Source organism: Nomascus leucogenys, chromosome 7b (assembly GCF_006542625.1).
Source record: "Nomascus leucogenys isolate Asia chromosome 7b, Asia_NLE_v1, whole genome shotgun sequence".
Taxonomy (NCBI): Eukaryota; Metazoa; Chordata; class Mammalia; order Primates; family Hylobatidae; genus Nomascus; species Nomascus leucogenys.
In genome coordinates this window covers 63,257,235-63,277,870 of record NC_044387.1, presented here as the reverse complement: position 1 = coordinate 63,277,870, position 20,636 = coordinate 63,257,235, and the positions used below count along the sequence as shown (strand labels likewise).

Sequence of the window (20,636 nt, the reverse complement as noted above, 5' to 3'; positions counted from 1 at the left end):
GCAGACCTATGATGAGAGACTGTTCTGGAAGAAGTAGCATTGACTTATTGTGGAGTATTTACATTTCATTAGGCCGCAGTGGCATAAGAAATAACGTGGGTTTGATGTTTTCATATTTACTCCTTGACCTTAAGGGAAGAATGAGAGCTCTTTTTCATGTTATTTATCGCGTAATATTGTGACTTTTAAGTCAGAAGTAGCCAGGGATATTAGAAAGAGATGATAGGTTTTTTATCCTGGGAAAGAAAAAAAACCAATTTGGACTTTTATTCTTTCCATTGAGTCAAAAAGAGTAGAAAGCAGATATTCATAGGTCATCAACATCTAATATAATAGGCTAAAAAAGCAATTTAAAAAAATGTAACTGAATAAGTGCCATTCTCTTTCGTGTATTAGAATGAAATTATCCCATGCTAGTAAAGAAATAACAAAGGAAAATGCTTTTAAACATTGCTGTGATGGGGGAAAAATACAACATTTCTATTTATAACTTGTACAAAGTCCCACATAAAAATAGCTCCAACTAACAGATTTGCTCATATCTGGAATACAAAGTTGTTGCTGCCAGTGATTTGAGGAATTCTAATAAGAGGAACAACAGCATTGGTAAATATGGAAAACATATCATCTTTTATTTTCCTTCAGTTTTCACATGCAGAGAAAATTATAGTTAGTGAAACAATTCTGGGTGCTGTATTTTACCTCTTTTTATTTTCTAGCCTGTTCGTCTCTTTTCTTTTAGGGAAAATGATACATTTTTCACCCTTTAATCCTTTCTACCCCATGAGGTAGATATATTATTGATAATTTTATCTCTGTTAATGAAACATTTGTCAGGCTAATAGATTTAATATTTTATTCTTCTATAGACTAATTTTGTTTGATTGATGCGACAGCAAAAATATTAAAGAACCTCAGGTTAATGAAACCATTCTTTCTGTTATTTTCAGCGAAGTTTCTTGGGCTATGCCAGTTTTAAAGTGGGAGAGCTGCTGAAATCAAAGGAGCAATTGCTGGTCCTGAGCCTGAGGTGGGTCTCTTTGTTTGTAGAAATACTGTTAAAGTTAATAACAAGTGATATTTATTGATGACCAGTGTGTTTGAAAGTCACAATTCTTGCAGATGTTAGATGTCAGCTCTCAAATAGCTAATGTTCTCCACTGCAGCAAGTTATAGTGAAACAGCAGTTATTCAAATTCACATTGAAGTTCATGTTTCAGGTTGTGAAATGTTATTAGCCCTTATAAGAAAAAAACAATGTTACATTATCATTAAAGTGATGAAATTCTTTGAAAGTAAGAAAGTAAATATAAATTATGATCATGTTATTAAATATTTTTCTCTGACTTATCAAAATGTTACTTTTTAATCAAATAACTTTCCAGATTTGAAATATGTTAGAGGCAATATTGTAGTTTTATGATGATAGAGAGTAAGCTGATTATTCTTTTTTCAGCCTATTTTGGTGCTATACTATTAAACATAAACCACTTATCAGTTAAAACACATTCTTTCTTTACACAGACAATAGATCGTAGCTAATTCTGAGTACAGTTTGCTTTGAAATAGAAGATGAGACAACAGTCTTTAGGAAGTCACACTATTTTAATTACTAAGAAGAGCGTTAAATAAAATAAATTTTTCTTTTTAAATTCAAAGTAAATTTGAAAACATAAATTTTGAAACAATTGTTTTCTAATCATGTAGTAACTTTCATAATTATGCATACATTGGGGATACTGCCTTGCACTATTTTTATGGTATAAATGAATATAAAAATTGCATAGAATACCATTTGTAAATCTTAAGACTTTCTTATTTTGATGAAACATGGAGACCACTTTCAAGGACCTGGACAATGTCTTAAGTTTGTTTGTCCCCTTCTGCCAAGGACCCACTTATAACCAACAATTTATTTCAATACAGATATGATGGCTTATGCTAGCATCTCTACGCCAGGATATATCTTTTTCTGATTTTTTCTAATTCTTACAGCTCCTCATTTTGATTTGATAAGATAATATCATTTAAACTATGTAATACTTCAAGCAGAGAAATAAGTTGTGGATTCTAATGAGGCTGCCGTCTGCTCTAGCTTTCTTTAGGTTATGTCTCTTAAACATCTGGTGTTGGTGTTGGTGTTCTATTTTGTATGGGAAAACATATAAAAATCTTTATAGTTTTATGATATTATTACCAATACAATTTTGCTGCTGTTATTATTTTCAGTTTGAGGTGTAAAGGGTCAGCTAAAAAGGCTGGCTATCATTGTCACAGATAACCTAGAAAATATCATCATTCTAGCCTGACTATTGAATCTGACCCATATGCCCCCGGATTCATAACATAAGATATTAAACATTGAGTTGTCTTAGGACTACTAGCAGATCCCTTGTTTTCTAGATTAGATGCATAGCATGTTCTTCTTCATCTTACTGACTCACAAGCCCCAATATTCATTATAACATAACAGTCATTAACATCAGGAGCATACTACACAGTAGTGCAACATTTAGACATTGGTGTGAAACAGAAATCAGGGGACAAGAAGTTCTTAGTAAAATTAAAATTAGTGAACACACAGTTCCTCAGAGAGAGGACAAGAACCGAAGGGTCAAGTTTAGGTTATTACCCTTGAAAGAGAAAAGAAATACATAAATTTCATATTTAGATGAAAGCAAGATGAATTTCTTCACTTTTGATTTTAATACCCCTGATTCCTAGTCATTTGATCTTGATTATATAAAACAAATTCAACAACGAAGAATTGACTTTTCTAGAAAAAATAATGTTAGAAAACCAATTCTGAAATGGCTAGGATATTATTTTTCCCAGTTTTGTGCTTTGCCAAATTTGTGGTTTTCTCTCCCTATGAACCAGACAGATTATAGATTTATCATAGCCTCTTTATTTCTGGTAGATGGCTTTTTAAAAAAATTCTGATGTAATTTATTTTCTTTCCACTGATTCTGTCTCTTAAGTATGAGTTAGAAGAGCCTTAGGTCAGCCTTAAGAAGCATTTTTGTTTTGTTTTGTATTTTAAAATATTCCTTTGCACTGATTATTTCTGACTTTTATTTTATAGTCATTAATTTTAAAACAATAAAATTCTCCAATTTCTGTAAAACAAATTCACAGAAGTAAGAGCATTCTTTGATAATGAATAAAGTTCCTTTTCTTCATGGTTAATTTTAGCTTCCCCAAATCTTACAATTGTGCTTGTATTCACTGTTTCTTTGGGGGCTTCTTATGTGATAATTCAGATTCTAAAACTTTCAAACTAATTCGACTGAGCACTGTGATTTATATAGCTTCCGTGTCATATGTGCTTTGAACTGGAGATCAAGGGCAGAGGATATATTGCTTTTATTTTTTTCCTGCAGAAAACTTAAAGGAACAAGACATGTGGATTTAGACTCAAATTTAATGAAATATGATATTGTGTATTTTTAAAGATGTAGAGTAAAATGTGTTTATATATATTGGGGAAAATGCCTCTGATGTATAAAGTGGTTTCTATTCGTATGTCACCTTTAGTTAAATGCAGAATTTACTATGTTTCTGAGTGTTCTAGCATCTCAAATGGACTTGGGTTCTCTTCAGTAATATTGTCTGCATCTTTATATTACATCCACTCTGTTTCACTACTGTGCATTTGGTAGTTCCTGTCTCCTCTTCTTTTTTATCTCAATTATATTTTCTGTTTTTGTTTTCTAATTCATTGCTGTGTAGTCCTGACTTCTAGACTTGTAAACAAAGTAGAGTTTCTGTATGGAGGATTATAATTATAGCTGTGAAAGACACTTGATAATATTATAAGAATGATAATAAGGATGACAATAACCAACCATGTACTTTGTGCTCTGATAATTATATTAGAGATGTCTCATTGACCCTTATCAAATGAGATGCTATTATTAATTTCCATTTCATAAATCAAGAAACTGAGGTATAGAAAGCAGTTAAGTAATTTGTGTAAAGTTATAATGCTCTTAAATGGGAAAGGCAGGGTATGAAACCACACATTTCTAACTGCAAAACCCATTTAATGACCGACATTTTGTCTCTTTCAACAAAAGAGAAAACAGAGAACTAGTTGAAATTCGTATCACATGTCACATACCTTACTAATGGCAGAGCAAAGCAAGGACTCAGGCCCAGAACCAGTTTTTCATGGTTTCTTCCACGTTTGACTTCACCACCGTGCCTGGACTTACAGAAGGTGATGACTAGAAGAGTGGTCCTATGCCAGGGAGAACTTGGGAATGTTAATCGTGATGGAAAAGTGCGAAAGGGCCTGTTAGTTTAAGGGGGGATTGAAGGCTGAGGGAAACCTATGGAATGTGTTCTTATCCCAGAACCATGACTGTATCCTGATCTCGATCTGGTTTGCTGCCGAAACACCTGGCAATCCTTTGCTCTACCAACCTGACATAATTTTTGGGGGACCAGATAAGCAGAACTTTGGAACATTGTAATAATGTCTTAGGAGTTGATGAATATAAAAGTTAAATATAAAATAATATAAAAGTTGATTCTCTCTGTGGAAATGATCCTAGCAGTCAGGAAAAGAAATTACATTGATCTTAAAGTATTTAAACAACCACAGATGCAAAACAACAACAACTACAAAGGTAAAATTTGTTTCCTAGGAAATTCATCTCAGGGGAATGGAGACAGAGGAAAGTGTTCCAGCCTTGTCACGGCTTTGTTGTGTGCCTCCGCACAGTTTGGATTTCACTCAGTGCTCATTCATTCAGCAAACATTTACTAAGAATTTTTTATATTCTAAGTACAGGGGTAGAGTTAATATTTTCCCATTGATGTTACCAATTATGTGTTTAATGAAGAAAATCTCATTACCTATTGAGCATCTGCTAGCATGCAAGGAATATGTGAGGTACTTTTCATGCATTATCTTATTTAATCCATGTGGCATTATCATCTGTCTTATAGCAACTTGTCTAAAATTCTACAACTGCTGACTGTGCAAGTGGGATTAGAACTCAGTTTGGTCTGACTCCAGAGCCTATTCTACTTTTATTTTACTACCTAGTAGGAAGCTCAAAATCTAACAGAATTTTTTCTTCCTTGTCCATTTTATATTCTTTTGTTTAATGGGTTTTAGGAGTCTCAGTTAATTTTTACTGATGTTTTATATTAAAATTCAATTTTATCTGCCTGCAACATAGTAGAGGTTTAATAATTATTTGTTGGAGTTTCGATTCATGGTGATTACTTCCTTATACTTTTATGGGTGCTAAATGTAATGCTAGCACCAAGACTTCATTTCTGGGTGTAATCCATCTAAATTGGTGAATATTATGCAGTCTAAGTGTTAGAGTATATCTGAGGCAAGCAAATTTCAGAGTAATAGTGAAAGTTGTAATCTGCTTTAAAAGCTGAAAATCTTAGAATCTACATTTATTTCAGTACAGGGCACTTTACCTTGACACAGAAACTTTCAGCTCATCTTAACAAGGACTTTATTATTTCTTTTGCAACCTTCTACATGTCACCACACCCCCACCCCACCAATTAAACAAATTTTATGTAATTTTATCAGGGTGAATATGATAATACTTTTTCTTGAATAGAGATGTGCAAGTATTTATTCATATAAAGGGACTATGCTTTTCATTTATTACTTCTACCACATTTACAGTAGTGCTTTTTATGGAACAAATAACATAAAACACTGATGATCTTAAATGGATATATAATTACATTTTATAATGTATAGATGTATGCAAGATGCTGTGAAAGAAAAACATTCAACTTATACTGTTTTTTAAATTTCTCCTATTTTATGTAGTAGTTATGTGTATACCTATGCATGCATATGTACATGTATTATAGATTATGTGGATGAATATGTGTTTGGGCATCTGTATCATTTTAGAACATTTTGCTTCCTCACAAACTATGAATATTTATTTCCAATTTTTGTCAAATGTTTATGCCTAGAGATGTAAGATCCAAATTGTGAGGTTTTTAAGTTTTTATTTTTTGGCATTTTGCTTAATTAGCCTCCTTAAATACATACCCATGAACGTACACAAAGTTCAGTTTTGCAGTTTCTGTAAATAAAAGAACAACAACAACAAAATTCCACACATTTTTAACGTAATCTTCCAAAGGCGTGTTCTTAACTTGAGAGCCAGAAGCAGTGATAAAGGAGAGGCTCCATCGTCTCCTATACAAGCATAGTCAGAGTGATAAAAAGATAAAACTGCTAGTAGCACCTCTCAGGTTGGGAGGCTAGGCATGTTTTATAGGCCACAGGGCAGTGGGTTGAAATAAGTTTGTTGCTGGAATCCTGTAAGTTGGTGTGAACCCCCACAGTGACCTGAAAACAACCTGGCCATAGATAGACAACAGGGTTTTAAATGACAAATTTTGTTTTCAAATGAAATAAAACATTCTTAGACTTTTGATTTTCTATTCCTACACCTTTTTTGCACACAAATAAAGTTGATGTATGTCTTCTTACTTTAAGCATGGCATCTATTTGTTAAATTGTGTGTATGATGAATACTTCTATAATGGCATTTTTTCCTATCAATATCTACTTAAACTTCAGAGATGACTTTAAAAAATCATATCCAAGCCCCTTAATAGTCATGTGTATTTGGCATAAATTTCTTTGTCTTTTAATAGTCTTCCAGTTTTTTTTGGGGGGTGGGGGTGGGGGGAGGTACCAGAAACTAAGATTCTAATGATCTCCACAACAGTAAGAGTTTTCCATGTCTAAAATATTTTGTATATTAAATAAGGTCAATAGAAAGTGATTGCAGCCAATAACCACTCTTTGGAAGAGAGTAGCACATATATGATTAACTGTAAAACAGAACAGTGTTATACTTTGTGGAAAGCATGGATGGAAAAATTAGAGGAAGAGGATGGCACATAAGTAGATAAGTTTATGCTTTTGTGTTAAAAAAAAAAAAAAAAAAAACTAAAAACTTCATAAGACCTAAAAGCAATGCATCAAAACACTACATTTCTTTTTCTTTGAAAGTGAACAAGGCCAGATGCGGTGGCTCACACCTGTAACTCCAGCACTTCGGAAGGCCGAGGCAGGAGGATCCCTTTAGCTCAGTGGTTCGCAACTATAACATGCCAAAACCCCGTTTCTACAAAAACTACAAAAATTAGCTGGGTGTGATGGCGCATGCTTGTAGTCCCAGCTATTCGAGAGGCTGTGGTGGGAGGATCCCTTTTTGAGCCCAGGAGGGTGAAGTTGCAGTGAGCCATGATCGTACTACTGCACTCCAGCCTAGGGGACAAGAGCAAGACTCTGTCTCCCAAAAAAAAAAAAAAAAAGAAAGAAAAAAGAAGTGAACAAGCAGGAAAACATGTGAGTCAACAGCAAATGCACACTAATGAGTGATCCAGGCACACACATATGTGCAAGATTCACTGTGCTTTTGGCATGGTGACAGGAAGTTCCTCCGTGACAGCTCTGACACTGACTTGGACCTCATAAACATGTAGGGAGAGGTAAATTACTCTTTGGAGTTTATGATGGGTTAAGAATTTCAAATGTTTTATCATAATCTTCTATTCGTCTCAATCTTCTAAAAGATGGCATAAAAATTTTATTTCTGCTTTACAGACAAGCAAACTGAGGAATAGCAGTCCGACTTCTTAATGTTGCACAGCTGAGAAGGAATGGAGATTATTGAGAAGAATTGTTGTTGATATCAAGTATTTTTCAGAGAATATGAATTTTGCTTAGAATTTTAGGATCAAATTATTATTATCTTTTTTTTTGAGACAGAGTCTTGCTCTGTCACCAAGGCTGGAGTTCAGTGGTGCAATGTCTGCTCACTGCAACCACTGCATCCCGGGTTGAAGCAATTATCTGCCTCAGCCTCCAGAGTAGCTGGGATTATAGGCGCCCACCATCATGCCTGGCTAATTTTTGTATTTTAAGTAGAGACAGGGTTTCATCATCTTGGCCAGGCTTATCTTGAACTCCTGACCTCATGATCTATCCACCTCGTCCTCCCAAAGTGCTGGGATTACAGGTGTGAGCCACCGCGCATGGCCAGATCAAATTATTTTAGAGACCAGAGAAGACTTCGAACCTGGCCCTTCAGCTTCTTCTTGGACCCCTTTCATGACAGGAGACTGAAACTCAGAATTTTTCCTCTGATTTTCAGACAGGTCTAGTGTTAGCAAAGTGCTTCTGTTGTATCTCAAGTTTTATCTCTTTACCACAGTCTGAACTCTTCTTTGTGGAGTTAAGTAGAACAAGGCTGATGCTTTTTCTCTATAACCACATTTGAAAGCAGCTCTTTTGTCCAACTCCAAGTCTTCTTTCCTGTTTTTTCTCCCCCCTCCGCTTAGGAAGGTATGTGAGATAGTAGAAACAGGACTTTCATACCAGACATGGGTGCAAGTCCAAGCTTAGTCACCACCTGCATCACCCAAGCATGTCTCTTTAACATCTATTAATGGAAGTAGTAATAACTCCCTTCCAGGGTGGTTCTGGGCAATTAATAAATGCAGTGAAGTTCCAACCATTGCCTTTTGCATTAGAGAAAAACTCTATGATATCGTTTCCCTTTATTCTTGCATGAAACTTACTAAGTCCCTCAGTCATCCCTTAGTTTTTTGCTTGGTTCGCTTGCTTAACTTGCTGAAATTCCTTTTTAGAATGTGACAGCCACCTTCTCTAAACTTGGTGTGTTAGGCTGCATTTGCATTGCTATAAAGAAATACTTGAGGCTGGACAATTTATAAAGAAAAGAGGTTTAATTGGCTCATGGTTTTGCAGACTGTATAGGAAGCATGACACCAGCATTTGCTCAGTCTCTAGTGAGGCCTCAGAAAGCTGTTACTTATGGAAAAAGGTGAAGTGGGAGCAGTGGTCTCACATGGCGAGAGTGAGAACAAGGGAGGTGGGGGAGGTGCCACACACTTTCAATCAACCGGATCTTGCAAGAACTCTCTCATTATCTCTAGGATGGCACTAAGCCATGAGGAATTTGCCCCCATGACTCCAACACCTCCCACCAGGCCCTGCCTCTAACAGTGGAGATTACATCTTAACATGAGATTTGGAGGGGACATCCAAACTATGTTACTTGGTCAGTGGGAGAGGGGTTGACTTAACCCTGGATCTGGATATAACATTTCTATTATCCAAGGAAAGGGTGCTTACCTGAAACCTGAATTCTGGCTTTAATCACTCTGGCATCATATGGCTTATTGCCGGGTAGCAGCTACCAGCAAAAGAAATACGGACAGCAATTTGGTTGAATCAGGCAACATGCCAGAGTTGAGAGAAAAATACTTATTTAGACTAAAAACTTTAGCAATAAAAGATTGAAATCAGGACAGAAATTCATAAGTGTAACACAGAGTTTTGCTTTTAGAGGTTGCTGATCCATTTTATTGCTGAATATATCAAAAACTGTCCAGAAAAGTAAATTCAAGTGACATTTCTTGGGGTTGAACTGTGAGAATGAAGGGTGACATCAAACACAGAAGTAGGAACATATTCTTATGAAGCTATTTTATGTTAACTATGTTAAAGGCCCTTAGGGACACAATTGCCTGAAATTTTCAAAAGGCTCTAACATGAGCCATTTTGTAACAACTTAAAATGCCATCAATTTATGGAACTTGGGGAGAATGCAAAGCATGCAAATGTGAGATTAGGACAGTAAAGAGGTAGAAAGAGCAGATGATCTAGAGACGTATCTGTGCCCAAATCCTGGCTCTTCTGTTCCCTATCAGTATGGCTGATTGTTCTGAGACTAAGTTATCTTATCTGTGAAATGGGGATGCTAGTGGTACCTACCTCATGGGGTTCTCTGTGAGGATCACGAGTTACTAATGTGAAATGCTTACAACAGTGTCTGACACATAAGTTCTTGATAAATGTTAGCTATTATTTTTATTTTTAGTTGATTAGCTTCTCTAGTGCCAGTTTTTGTTTTCCAAGGCAGGATAAGACACATTGTACACAAACTATCTGAAATGGCATCTAGTGCAAAGCAGGTCCTCATTGTACTACCTACTATTTAAATTATTATCATCAGTACTTTTATTTCCCATTTCATTCAACTAGACTGTTTTTCATTATAATTTAAATGGCTCTTCAGTTATGTATTCTGTATTTTTCTTTATGTTCCTAATCCATTTAAATGAAGCTGTAAGTATGACCATGGAAACCAATTAGCACTTTCTTAGTTTGCATTATTCAAAAGGTGTTGGATTTGTCAGATTGCAAATTGGTTTGGAGTTTTCAGTCACTGAAGGGACAACACAAACCAGAGTACACTTCAATAGCTCCTCAATTTGTATAGAAAAGCCTGAAACCTTTCCTTTTTTAAAATGCAAATCACGTAAGGTTAATATCTGTACACAAAGACCTACCTGCTTAAGAAGTTTGAGAGCTAATTTAGCTTTGAAGATAATTTGCAGGAATGATTAGGCCTGAAAGGAATTATATTTGACCTGAAAATTTTGTATTGGATTTGCCCATATTTACCAAAGTCAGTTTCATTATTATCACTGTGTTTCTGCTTCACTTGACACATTCGTATCTGCTTTTTCCAGTGTTGTTTTGTTACACCGGTATCCCTTTGGTTATTAATACATGTTTTTTGAATAAAGGAATTCTGTGGCCAAATAAGTTTGAAAGTCCTCTAAAAAAAAAAAAAAGAAAGAAAAGGGAAAGTGAATTTCTTCCCTGTAGGACGTCTCAGAGCCTTCAGTAGCCTTTCAAGGCCCTTGAAGATGCTCAGAGGACACGTGTCGCCTGCAGCTTTTCTTAAATTAATTTGAATGCAAGAAGCTCTCATCATGGAATACTTATCAACAGCTTATTAGACACTATGTTCCAAGAAACACAGTCATGTTATTTAGAAAATGCTGATTTAGAAGAACAACAAAAATGTATTTTTCAAAGAAATGTGTGAGTGGTTGTCTATGTGTATTTTCTGCCATGAGCATATTCTGTAACACACACATCTATAGGCAGGCATGTGATCCTCACCCAAATGAACACTCATCCCCCGATTCCCCACACATCATGCCTCCATCCACATGCAGGTGCTATACCGCCATCCACAGTCATTGACAGACCTGTGGCATCTTATACTCATGCCCATTCACGAGTCTGTAATATTTGTACAAGAAGTATGGGGAAGAGTGGAAAAATACTCAATGTTTCTTTGATATTCATTGACAGATTCTTTTTAAGCTTGTATAAGTGAACACATATTTTTGTAATCACCTAATATTTTACCTACCCCAAACTGAACTTAGCTCTTATGCTGAAAGCTCTGCCTTTTGTTTGTTTCAGGTTAAACTAAGACCCTTCCTACATTCAGGTACCTTAAATGTAGCCCAAGCTAGAAATCTCTGCATCATTTTCAACTTGTCCTTTCTAAAATTCTTATCTAGTAGTGTTCTTTTCTTTCTTGAAACTTTATATGTCCTCTTTCCCTTCCCCACACCGCTCCTCTTTCCTCAATGAACATGAACATGAACATCTGCACATTTGCTCAGCCCAGGTATACAAGGTGCTTCATCCACAGTCTGGCGTAAGTCTGCTTTTTCAGTTTCATCTCTATCCACATTATTCTTGATCCTGACCACCTCTTCTTACCTCATTTATGGTGGCTTGTGGGTACTTAACACTTTCTAAAGGTGAAATCAGAGTTCCTGTATTTCTCTGGAATCCCTATTCTCATGCTTTTCGAGCTCAGTTTCAACTTCATCCAGCAAGAGAGCACACTTTTGTATGTGCAGATGGTGTACCTTGGATTGTCCCCTCCCCCACAATGTCCACTTTTTCCCCACCATTTTTTGATATCCCTTGCCCAAGGAAAATATCCACCTGGTATTCTCCAAATTTACTCGTACTAGGAATTGAGAGGTAATAGTCTCCAGGTATGTCAGTGAGAAGGTCTAGTCACCATCCCCCACCAGAGCTTACCATTGGCCTCTCAATTTCCTATGACCAATGCCTGTCTTTCCATCATCAGAATCTTTAGGGGCTGGAAAAAGGATGTCAGAGCTCATCATTCCTACTCCAGTTAAGACGCTTAATGGTCATTAGAAGGTCATCATTTTTTAACTGCTTCCAGTGAGGTTTTATTTTGCATTTCTGTTTATATATTTTCTTTTTACAATACATTTAGGGGTTACAAATGTAGTTTTGATACATGATATATTGGATAATGGTGAAGTCTGGGCTTTTAATGTAACCATCCCCTGAATAGCATATATTGTACCAATTAAGTAATTTATCATCTCTCACCACCCCCTCTCCCTCCTACCCTTCTGAGTCTCCAGTGTCTATTATTCCACACTCTGTATCCACGTGTACACATTACTTAGCTCCCACTTATAAGTGAGAACATGTGGTATTTTAACTTTCTTTTTCTGGGTTATTTCACTTAAGATAATGGCCTCCAGTTCCATCCATGTTGCTGCAAAAGATATTGTCAGTTCTAAGTGTGAGTTGTACTGAAGATACCATCCTAAAGTGGAGATAGGAAGTTACTTGCCTCTTGGCAATGTATTACCTTTTGTAGCATACTCTAGCTCAGGAATTTCTACCCTAAACCACTGAATGACATTCACTGTTGTCTATTGTTCTGTGGCATAGCATAGCTATTTCATAGTAAAACTGTGGCTAAGAGAGATTGTTTGCAATAGTGCTTCAGTAAGATAAAGGATTGAGTCAGGGAAAAAACGAATACTGTTTAATTCATGGAAGATAGGGAAATGTAGAAAAATCATGAAAAATAATAGACAAGACAGATTTTAAGAAGGCAGAAGAGAAGGATGACAACAAACAAAGAAATAAAAGATGTAGAATAAGACAGAAGTAATAGGCAAGTTTATGTTGTTTTACTTGAATACATTTAGTGCCAATGTAAACACATTGCTTTTTTTTTAATGCTGTGCTGCAATGGAGGATGATCACTTTGCATCCAGCCTATAGTTTTGTGGTTGATCCACTAAGTTCCCTGATTGATGTACTTAAGCTTAATAGAAATGCCCTGTAATCTAAGCACTTTGGGAAGCTGAGGTGGGTGGATCACCTGAAGTCAGGAGTTCGAGACCAGCCTGGCCAACATGGTGAAACCCAATCTCTACTAAAAATACAAAAAATTAGCTGGGCATGGTGGCAGGCACCTGTAATCCCAGCTACTTGGGAGGCTGAGGTGGTAGACTCTCTTGAACCCAGGAAGTGGAGGTTGCAGTCAGCCAAAATCACGCCATTGCACTCCAGCCTGGGCGACAAGAGCAAGACTCTGTCTTAAAAAAAAAAAAAAAAAAAAAAAAAAAAAGGATATAAAAATTAGGTAATTACCTTTTTGATAACATCATCTTGGGCTGATTATTTTATTGCATTATAGGACAGTTTTACCATCTTGCATAGAAAGTAAAGTTTTAAAATTAACACATTATCAAATGAAAGTTTAATTGAACCTGACTGAAGTGTTACTAGGCATATACTATATTACACAAGAAAAACAAAAGACCAAATTAGCTTGTAGAGACATGCCAAATGTTACTTCTTTCTTCTGATGTTCACACATGTAAATTGGGAAGTAAACACACTTCTTTAGAGCTTAATATAAAAACTGATTGATAAAAACAAATTTAAGTTATCATAATAAACATGGTCTAATCCTCATCTATCCGTTGATGACCAGAGCAGATCACTTGAATTTTATTGTGCTTTTTAATCTTCCCTTATATTTCTCTGATGCAGTCTCTCGCAGGGAAAGGATTTAAAAGTTTAAATCCTAAACTTAGAAATGGTGTATAGTGGGGATTATTTTTCTCTTATGGAGAATCAAATTGAAGATTTTCTAGGACTCACACAATAAATAACAGAGATGGTCTCTAATGGTTCTTGGGTTTGTTTGTTGGGCAATCTGCCAACTAACACTAAATTTTTTGGCTATTGACGCTTGCCTCTAGTATCGGGAAAAATGAATTGCTTCTATGACCAAGTGAGATATAGCTTTTAAAGCACTTTCAGGATAGGCCTGTGATTGTAACATCGAAGAAAGATGGAGTTTCATTACTGTTACCAGGAGTTCATTACTTTGCTTAAATGTCCCAGTCTATCTGGTAGTGATAATAATATCACTGAGATTACTTCAAATTGTGGTTTTATAAGCCAGATTTAAAGAAAAGGATCTCCTATACTTTAATAGAAAAATAAACAGTTTTCAAGCTATTCTTTCTTTCTTGTCATTTCTCCTTTCTCAGTACTCCCACTAGTCCTTGAAACAAGTAGTATTTGAGTGATGTTATCTTTCCCACTAAGTTCATTTGAAAAAATATATTGAGACAAAAATACATATAATATATGAAAGATCCAGGGAGAGGGAATGTTAAAAACAAATATTACTGGTTTTGTATTTGCTATAAAATCGTGTCATTTTCTCAGAGATTGTCTTTGTAATGCCTTTAAATTATTTGGTCCAAAAATGCTAGTCATGGATAGGAAATGATGCAGCACAATTTCCTTTCAGTTTCAGGGCTAAGTGAATAAAAAAATGAAAATACATTTTTTAGAGAATATTTTTGCTTTTTTTACACCTTATAGGTCCATTCCTCAATTAGAGCTTTATGGACTTTCTACCTAATACCTTCCCTATAGAGAGATGGAGTCAGAAATGAAGGCTAATGATTTTTCAAGTGGCAAAGAGAGCTTCCTTCTGGAGCCAATTTTAAGAATAGGATGCTGGGCAACTGTGAAGCGAGAAGACAGTCTGGGAGTAGAGAGCAAGCAACATTTTATAACAGTACATGAATACCCATTCTAGGAAAGAGTTTCCCCGTCTATTTTTGAGTCAAACATGTGAATAATCAGCATATAAAGCTGACACATGAGGTCCCAGTGCAGATTGTTGATGGCCATGTACATTACCTATAATGTCAGCTGGGACTGGAAACTAAGTCACATCACTTTTAGGAATTGTGTCTAAGTTCTGCCATTAGTTAGACACATCACTTCAGAAAGTCGATCTTTTTTTGTACCTCAATTATGTCATCTCTAAAATAAAAAATTTGAATTAGATGAGCTTTCAATCCCTTGTGTTAGTTGCCTGATGATTTTCTCCATCTTGTAAGAGATGGGAGGAAGGAAGTAATTCTTGCATTACTTAGAAGACATGATTAGTGAATTATATAAGGAAAAGCTTTTGGTCTTTATCGGGTAACTCGTATATTCCTGGAAGATAGCCCTTCTAGGATCAGATTGAAAGAATAAGTCTTTAGAAACAGAGGCACTGACAGAGTTCTGAGGGCTTTTCACAGCCTCATCTATAATTGGGACTTCTAAGAGCAGACTGTATCTCATAAGGCTGATTTGAGATTTACAAAAAAAAATATGTTCAAAAAAATTGAACTAGTGCCTGGTACATAGCCACCAATAAATATTGGTCATCATTCCTATCCTCATCATCAACTTGAGTGTCTTATGACACTGAGCCCTGACTACCCCTAACATTCTTTGAAAATGAATATCCAGCTCCAGGTTGTTTGATGCCTAGCTGTCTTTGGTCATACACGTCACGTCCCCCATCTATGGCCAGCCTGGTCCGGTGGGTGATCAGTGCCAATCTCACTGGAAATGTGGCACTAGAGGAAAAACTTAAAGGAGACAATAACCATGTAGACATCAGTTGGGAAGTGGCAATGGTGGTGGTGGTAGTGTTTCAAACAAAAGAAATTGCTAGTGCAAAGGCCCTAAAGAAGGAGTTTTATTGATATATTCGAGGAACAGTAAAATGTCCAATGAGGCAAGAGTTGAGTGAGCAGTGCATGGAGGAGAGGTAAAGAAATAAGGCCAGCAGGGCACGGTGGCTCACGCCTGTAATCCCAGCACTTTGGGAGGCCGAGGCAGGTCGATCACCAGGTCAGGAGTTCAAGACCAGCCTGACCAAGATGGTGAAACCCTGTCTCTACTAAAACTACAAAAAAATAGCCCAGAGTGGTGGCAAGTGCTTGTAATCCCAGCTACTCAGGAGGCTGAGGCAGGAGAATCGCTTGAACCTGGGCAGCAGAGGTTGCATGGAGCTGAGATTGTGCCACTGCATTCCAGCCTGGGCAACAGAGTGAGATTCCATCTGAAAAAAAAAGAAAGAAAGAAGGCCAAGGTGGGGATGAGTTCCAGGTGGTATAGAAATGAAAGCCACTGTGCCCATTTCATCCTTTACTCTGAGTAAAGCTTGGAGCCATAGTAGAGTTTTGAGCAGAAGGGTGACCTGACTTATGCTGTGTTGGGATCAGAAGACTGAAGGAAGCAAGAGTGAAATGGGGACCAGTTACGAGGACTCTGTCTTAATTCAAGGGAGGAGTGATGGTGGTTTGCAGGGAGGTGGTAAGACATGGTCACATTCCGGATACATTTGGAAGAAAGGACAGGTAGAACATTGTGACAGCATGAATAATGTGAGATTTCAGAGAAGGAGAGGAAACAAAACTGAATTAAATAGTTTTGGTCTAGATTTGGGGAACAATGAAGTTGTCACTGAATAGGGGAAGCTGTGGTAAGACAGGTTTTAAGAGAAAGATTGGGTTGCCATGGAGTACTATACAGCCATAAAAAGGAATGATATCATGTCCTTTGCAGGGACATGGATAGGGATGGATGCCATTATCCTTAGCAAACTAATGCAGGAAAAGAAAACCAAATACTGCATGTTCTCACAAGTGGGAACTAAATGATGAGAACACATGGACACGGTTGGGGAAACAACACACACGGGGCTTGTCCAAGGGCAGGGGGCTGGGAAGAGGGAGAGGATAAGGAAGAACAGCTTGTGGATGCTGGAATTAATACCCGTGTGATGGGATGATCTGTGTAGTAAAACACCATGGCATACATTTACCTATGTAACAAAACTTCATGTCCTGCACCCATACCCCTGAACTTAAAAGTTGAAAATTTTAAAAAAGGAAGATTGGAAGTTCAGTTTTAAACATTATCGAGTTTAGATGAGTTAAGTTTGTAAGAATGAATTAATGAACTAATATACAAAATAATGAAGGAACCCTGGAAGGCCTAGAAAAGTATTTTAAATTACAGTCAAGAAAAGCAAATTTCTGAATAGAGGAAATAATAGAGAAAAATCATCACCATATTTTAAAAATTTACTGCTAAAAGTATATTTTAGAAAGTCTTTGTCTGATGCTTTCCATGAAGTCCCAGAACACATCAATTTATTAAACAATACCAGAATGGGGAGGAGAAAGTATAATAAAGATAATAACGTAATGGTTTAAATAAAAAACATTTTGAAAGTAAGAAATAGTAATTTGACACTGCAGAAAACTGAATCAGTGAAGCAGAAGATAAACTCAAGCAATATTCCAGAGTTCACATAATATACTTGAATCCTTCACTGATTCTGCAGCTTTCACCACCAGAATACCAATAATGTAATAATAACTTACTGAATGTTTGTACACGTTGTCTCATTTAAGCTTCAAAATATCTCATAAGGCAGGTAATATATTATTATCTCCATTTTACAGATGAGAAAAATAAGTTTAGAGGTGTTGAGCATACTATATTGCTGTTATGTTTCAGAGAAAAATAAAAATAAAAATAGGATGAGAGAGAAGAAAATGTATAAAGCAAGGGCAATGTGTAGAACTGTAATTAAAGGCTTATTTTAGGGAAGATAGGCCAGATTCAGTAATCAGCCTTTTCTTTTTTTTTCTTCCCGAGACAGAGTCTGTCTCTGTCGCCCAGGCTGGGGTACAGTAGCCGATCTCAGCTCACTGCAAGCTCCACCTCCCGGGTTCACACTATTATCCTGCCTCAGCCTCCCGAGTAGCTGGGACTACAGGTGCCCGACACCACGCTCAGCTAATTTTTTGTATTTTTGGTAGAGATGGGGTTTCACTGTGTTAACCAGGATGGTCTTGATCTCCTGAGCTTGTGATCCGCCTGCCTTGGCCTCTCAAAGTGCTGAGATTACAGGCATGAGCCACCATGCCTGGCCTAGTAATCAGCCATTTTAAGATAAAAATTTCTAGAGAGTTGCAAATACAAATCACGTGTTTTCTATGTTTGAAGCAAAAGAAATAATGACCAATATTAAATCATATTCTGGCAATTTTTAAGGTTTGAGGTTTCAAGAGTGTCATGGATGAATTTTTGTGTTCCCTCTGAATTCATATATTGAGGCCCTACCCTCCAATGTTATGGTGTTTAAAGATGGGGTCTTTGGGAGGCAATTAAGTTTGGATGAGTTGATGAGTGTGAGGCCCTCATAGTGGGATTAGTGTTCTTATAAGAAGGGATACCTGAGAGCTTACTCTCTCCCTCCCATGTGAGGCCACAGCTAGAAGGCAGCCATTGGCAAGCCAGGAAGAGAGCCCTCACCAGAACCCAACTCTGCTGAGCTCAGACTTCCAGCCTGTAACAACTATGAAAACAGAAATGTCTGTTTTTTAAGTTCCCCAGTTTTATGTGCTATTTTGTTATGGTAATCCAAGTAGACTAAAATAAAGATTTATTATATTCTAATAGAGTTTGTGGAATAGAGCTTTAAGGCCCTATTCTTATTAAATCAACTGTATGTTCTTGTTGTTATCTCTAATAATTATAATTTTAAAATTATCACTGTTGCCACAGGTCTGTGGCAAGCCCCAGGCTAAGGGTTTCTGTTCCACAGGATGGGGTTTTTAATAGTTGTCAAGAATAACGCCTGCTTCAAGAGATACCAAGTAAGATTTAGAAGAAGGCAGAGGGTAAATTAATTGTGATGCTCGGAAATGCTTAGTAAGCCAGGACAAAAACAACACAACATGCCCAAAGTCAGGGTGACATTTGCTTAACCAACAGAGAACTCATTTGTCTAATTGTTATGCCTATAGAAAAGGGGATGTAATCGTCTGAACAGCCGACGCTTATGAACTCTCAAAGTATAGTGTGAAGGTATTTTGTATTTAGATGCAGCTATTGCCAGAACTACCACTTGAAATAAACTTTTTGGGACTCTGATGGGAGCTATGGATGGAAGCTTGTCTATCCCTCAAGGTACTGAATGATTTCCTGGTTATAATTCGGAAAGTAGGGAACTCAATGCCAGAAGCTCCAGAAGCACATTGTAGATCACAACAGATCCATTGGAGATTATATGCATAACCTAATGGAAGATGAAGATGCTTATAGGAAACATTTTTCTCAATGCATAAAGAATATTGTAACTCTAGACATAGAGGAGATGTATAGGAAAGCTCACACTGCTATACTCATCTATGAGAAGAAGCCCAAGAAAGAAATTAAAGAGAAGAGGAAAATGTCTCTAGCTCAGAAGAAAGATCAAGTAGCTTCAAAGAAGGCAAGCGTCCTCATAGCTCAGTAGTGGGCTGTTGAGACACAAACCAAACCATCACAATTGTCTGTAAAGACTTTTAGATAAAGACAATAAACTAATTGATCAAGCAGCTAAAACAAGATCAAAAAGATAAAAAAGAGACCACCATTTTATATTTTGGTTTTCAGAAATAAATTTTTTAAAATTAGATGCATCTTTCTGATTTCTTCTACTCTTGGATAAATCCTAGCACTGCTGATGACTTGCAAGGTAGCCTTAAGCCCTTCATGTAACCTCTCCCGGCCTGTTTCTACAAAATGCACTCAGTGATACTGAAGGTTATTCTCTTCCCTAAGAAGTCTGATTTCAGTCAATTCTGATACAAAGAGTTCTAAGAAATTTATCTCAGAGTAAGAAAGAAAAAAGCTATATCCAGGGTTATTTAAAACAAGTAAACCTTTTATTTAAAATATAAATTTCATATCAATTCTCAAAGATTTACAAAAATATATATAGCAATCCCTCTGGAATTGGAAATTTTAATTCTATAACTTTTAGTTTTTACTGTCTTTCTACTTCCTATTAGAACCTCTATCTGCCAAATACCAAAATATATTCTTTTTCTTATATGGATTCTTTTATTTAGAGATGACAAAGGCCATTTAACTAGTAATAGATAAATTTTCTTATAATCAGAAATCTCGAAATAATGTTCTAAAAGTGAGCTATTCATAGAAGAAAGTAGATGGCTTTCTCATGTACTTTATGTTGAATAAATGGATGCAGGACATTTCATTTATTCCCACCGATCTCTAGACTCTATTTAACATGAATTAAAGCAGAATACTGTTTCCACGTTGCTAAGTATTTTGAACTTTGCTTTAATTACTTTTCCTCCTTTTAAAAAAAAAAGTCCTGTAGGAATCTTTATTGTTCTATACAGACTGCTTAAATCGTGAATCAGTCCCATTTTGACCTCTAAAATAATTACCCGATGATTTAGTAATGCAGAGTTAAGACTACAGAGCAGAACAAGTTAAAATCAGGAGATGGAAACTTTCAGATCTTTATATTATTTTAAAATTAATGTTGCCCTGTCTGCCCTTGCATATTTTGCCTAGCTAAACTGAGTTTCTTTATTGTCGTCATAATTGTTACTCATTCTCAGGTGATTTTTCACCATGCAGAAGCCCTGTATTCCTGGGTCATCTTTCATCTGCATGGTGGATCATCCTTCTACCTCTCTGTCCACATCCTACTCTGGCTCTAGCAGCCTCTGCTCTCCAACTTTACTCTGATACGTGAGGTCCA

General features: G+C 36.4%; 1 protein-coding gene across 5 annotated transcripts in view; it reads left to right on the top strand.

The window, feature by feature from the left end:
- Positions 1-20,636, top strand: part of INPP4B (inositol polyphosphate-4-phosphatase type II B) — an 837,221-nt gene that overhangs the window by 550,786 nt on the left and 265,799 nt on the right. For all 5 annotated transcript variants that reach the window (XM_003257752.4, XM_030816186.1, XM_030816183.1 and 2 more), the window contains exon 9: positions 951-1,030. In XM_003257752.4, the coding sequence (XP_003257800.1) occupies positions 951-1,030 (80 nt within the window). The remainder of the gene's footprint in view (positions 1-950; positions 1,031-20,636) is intronic.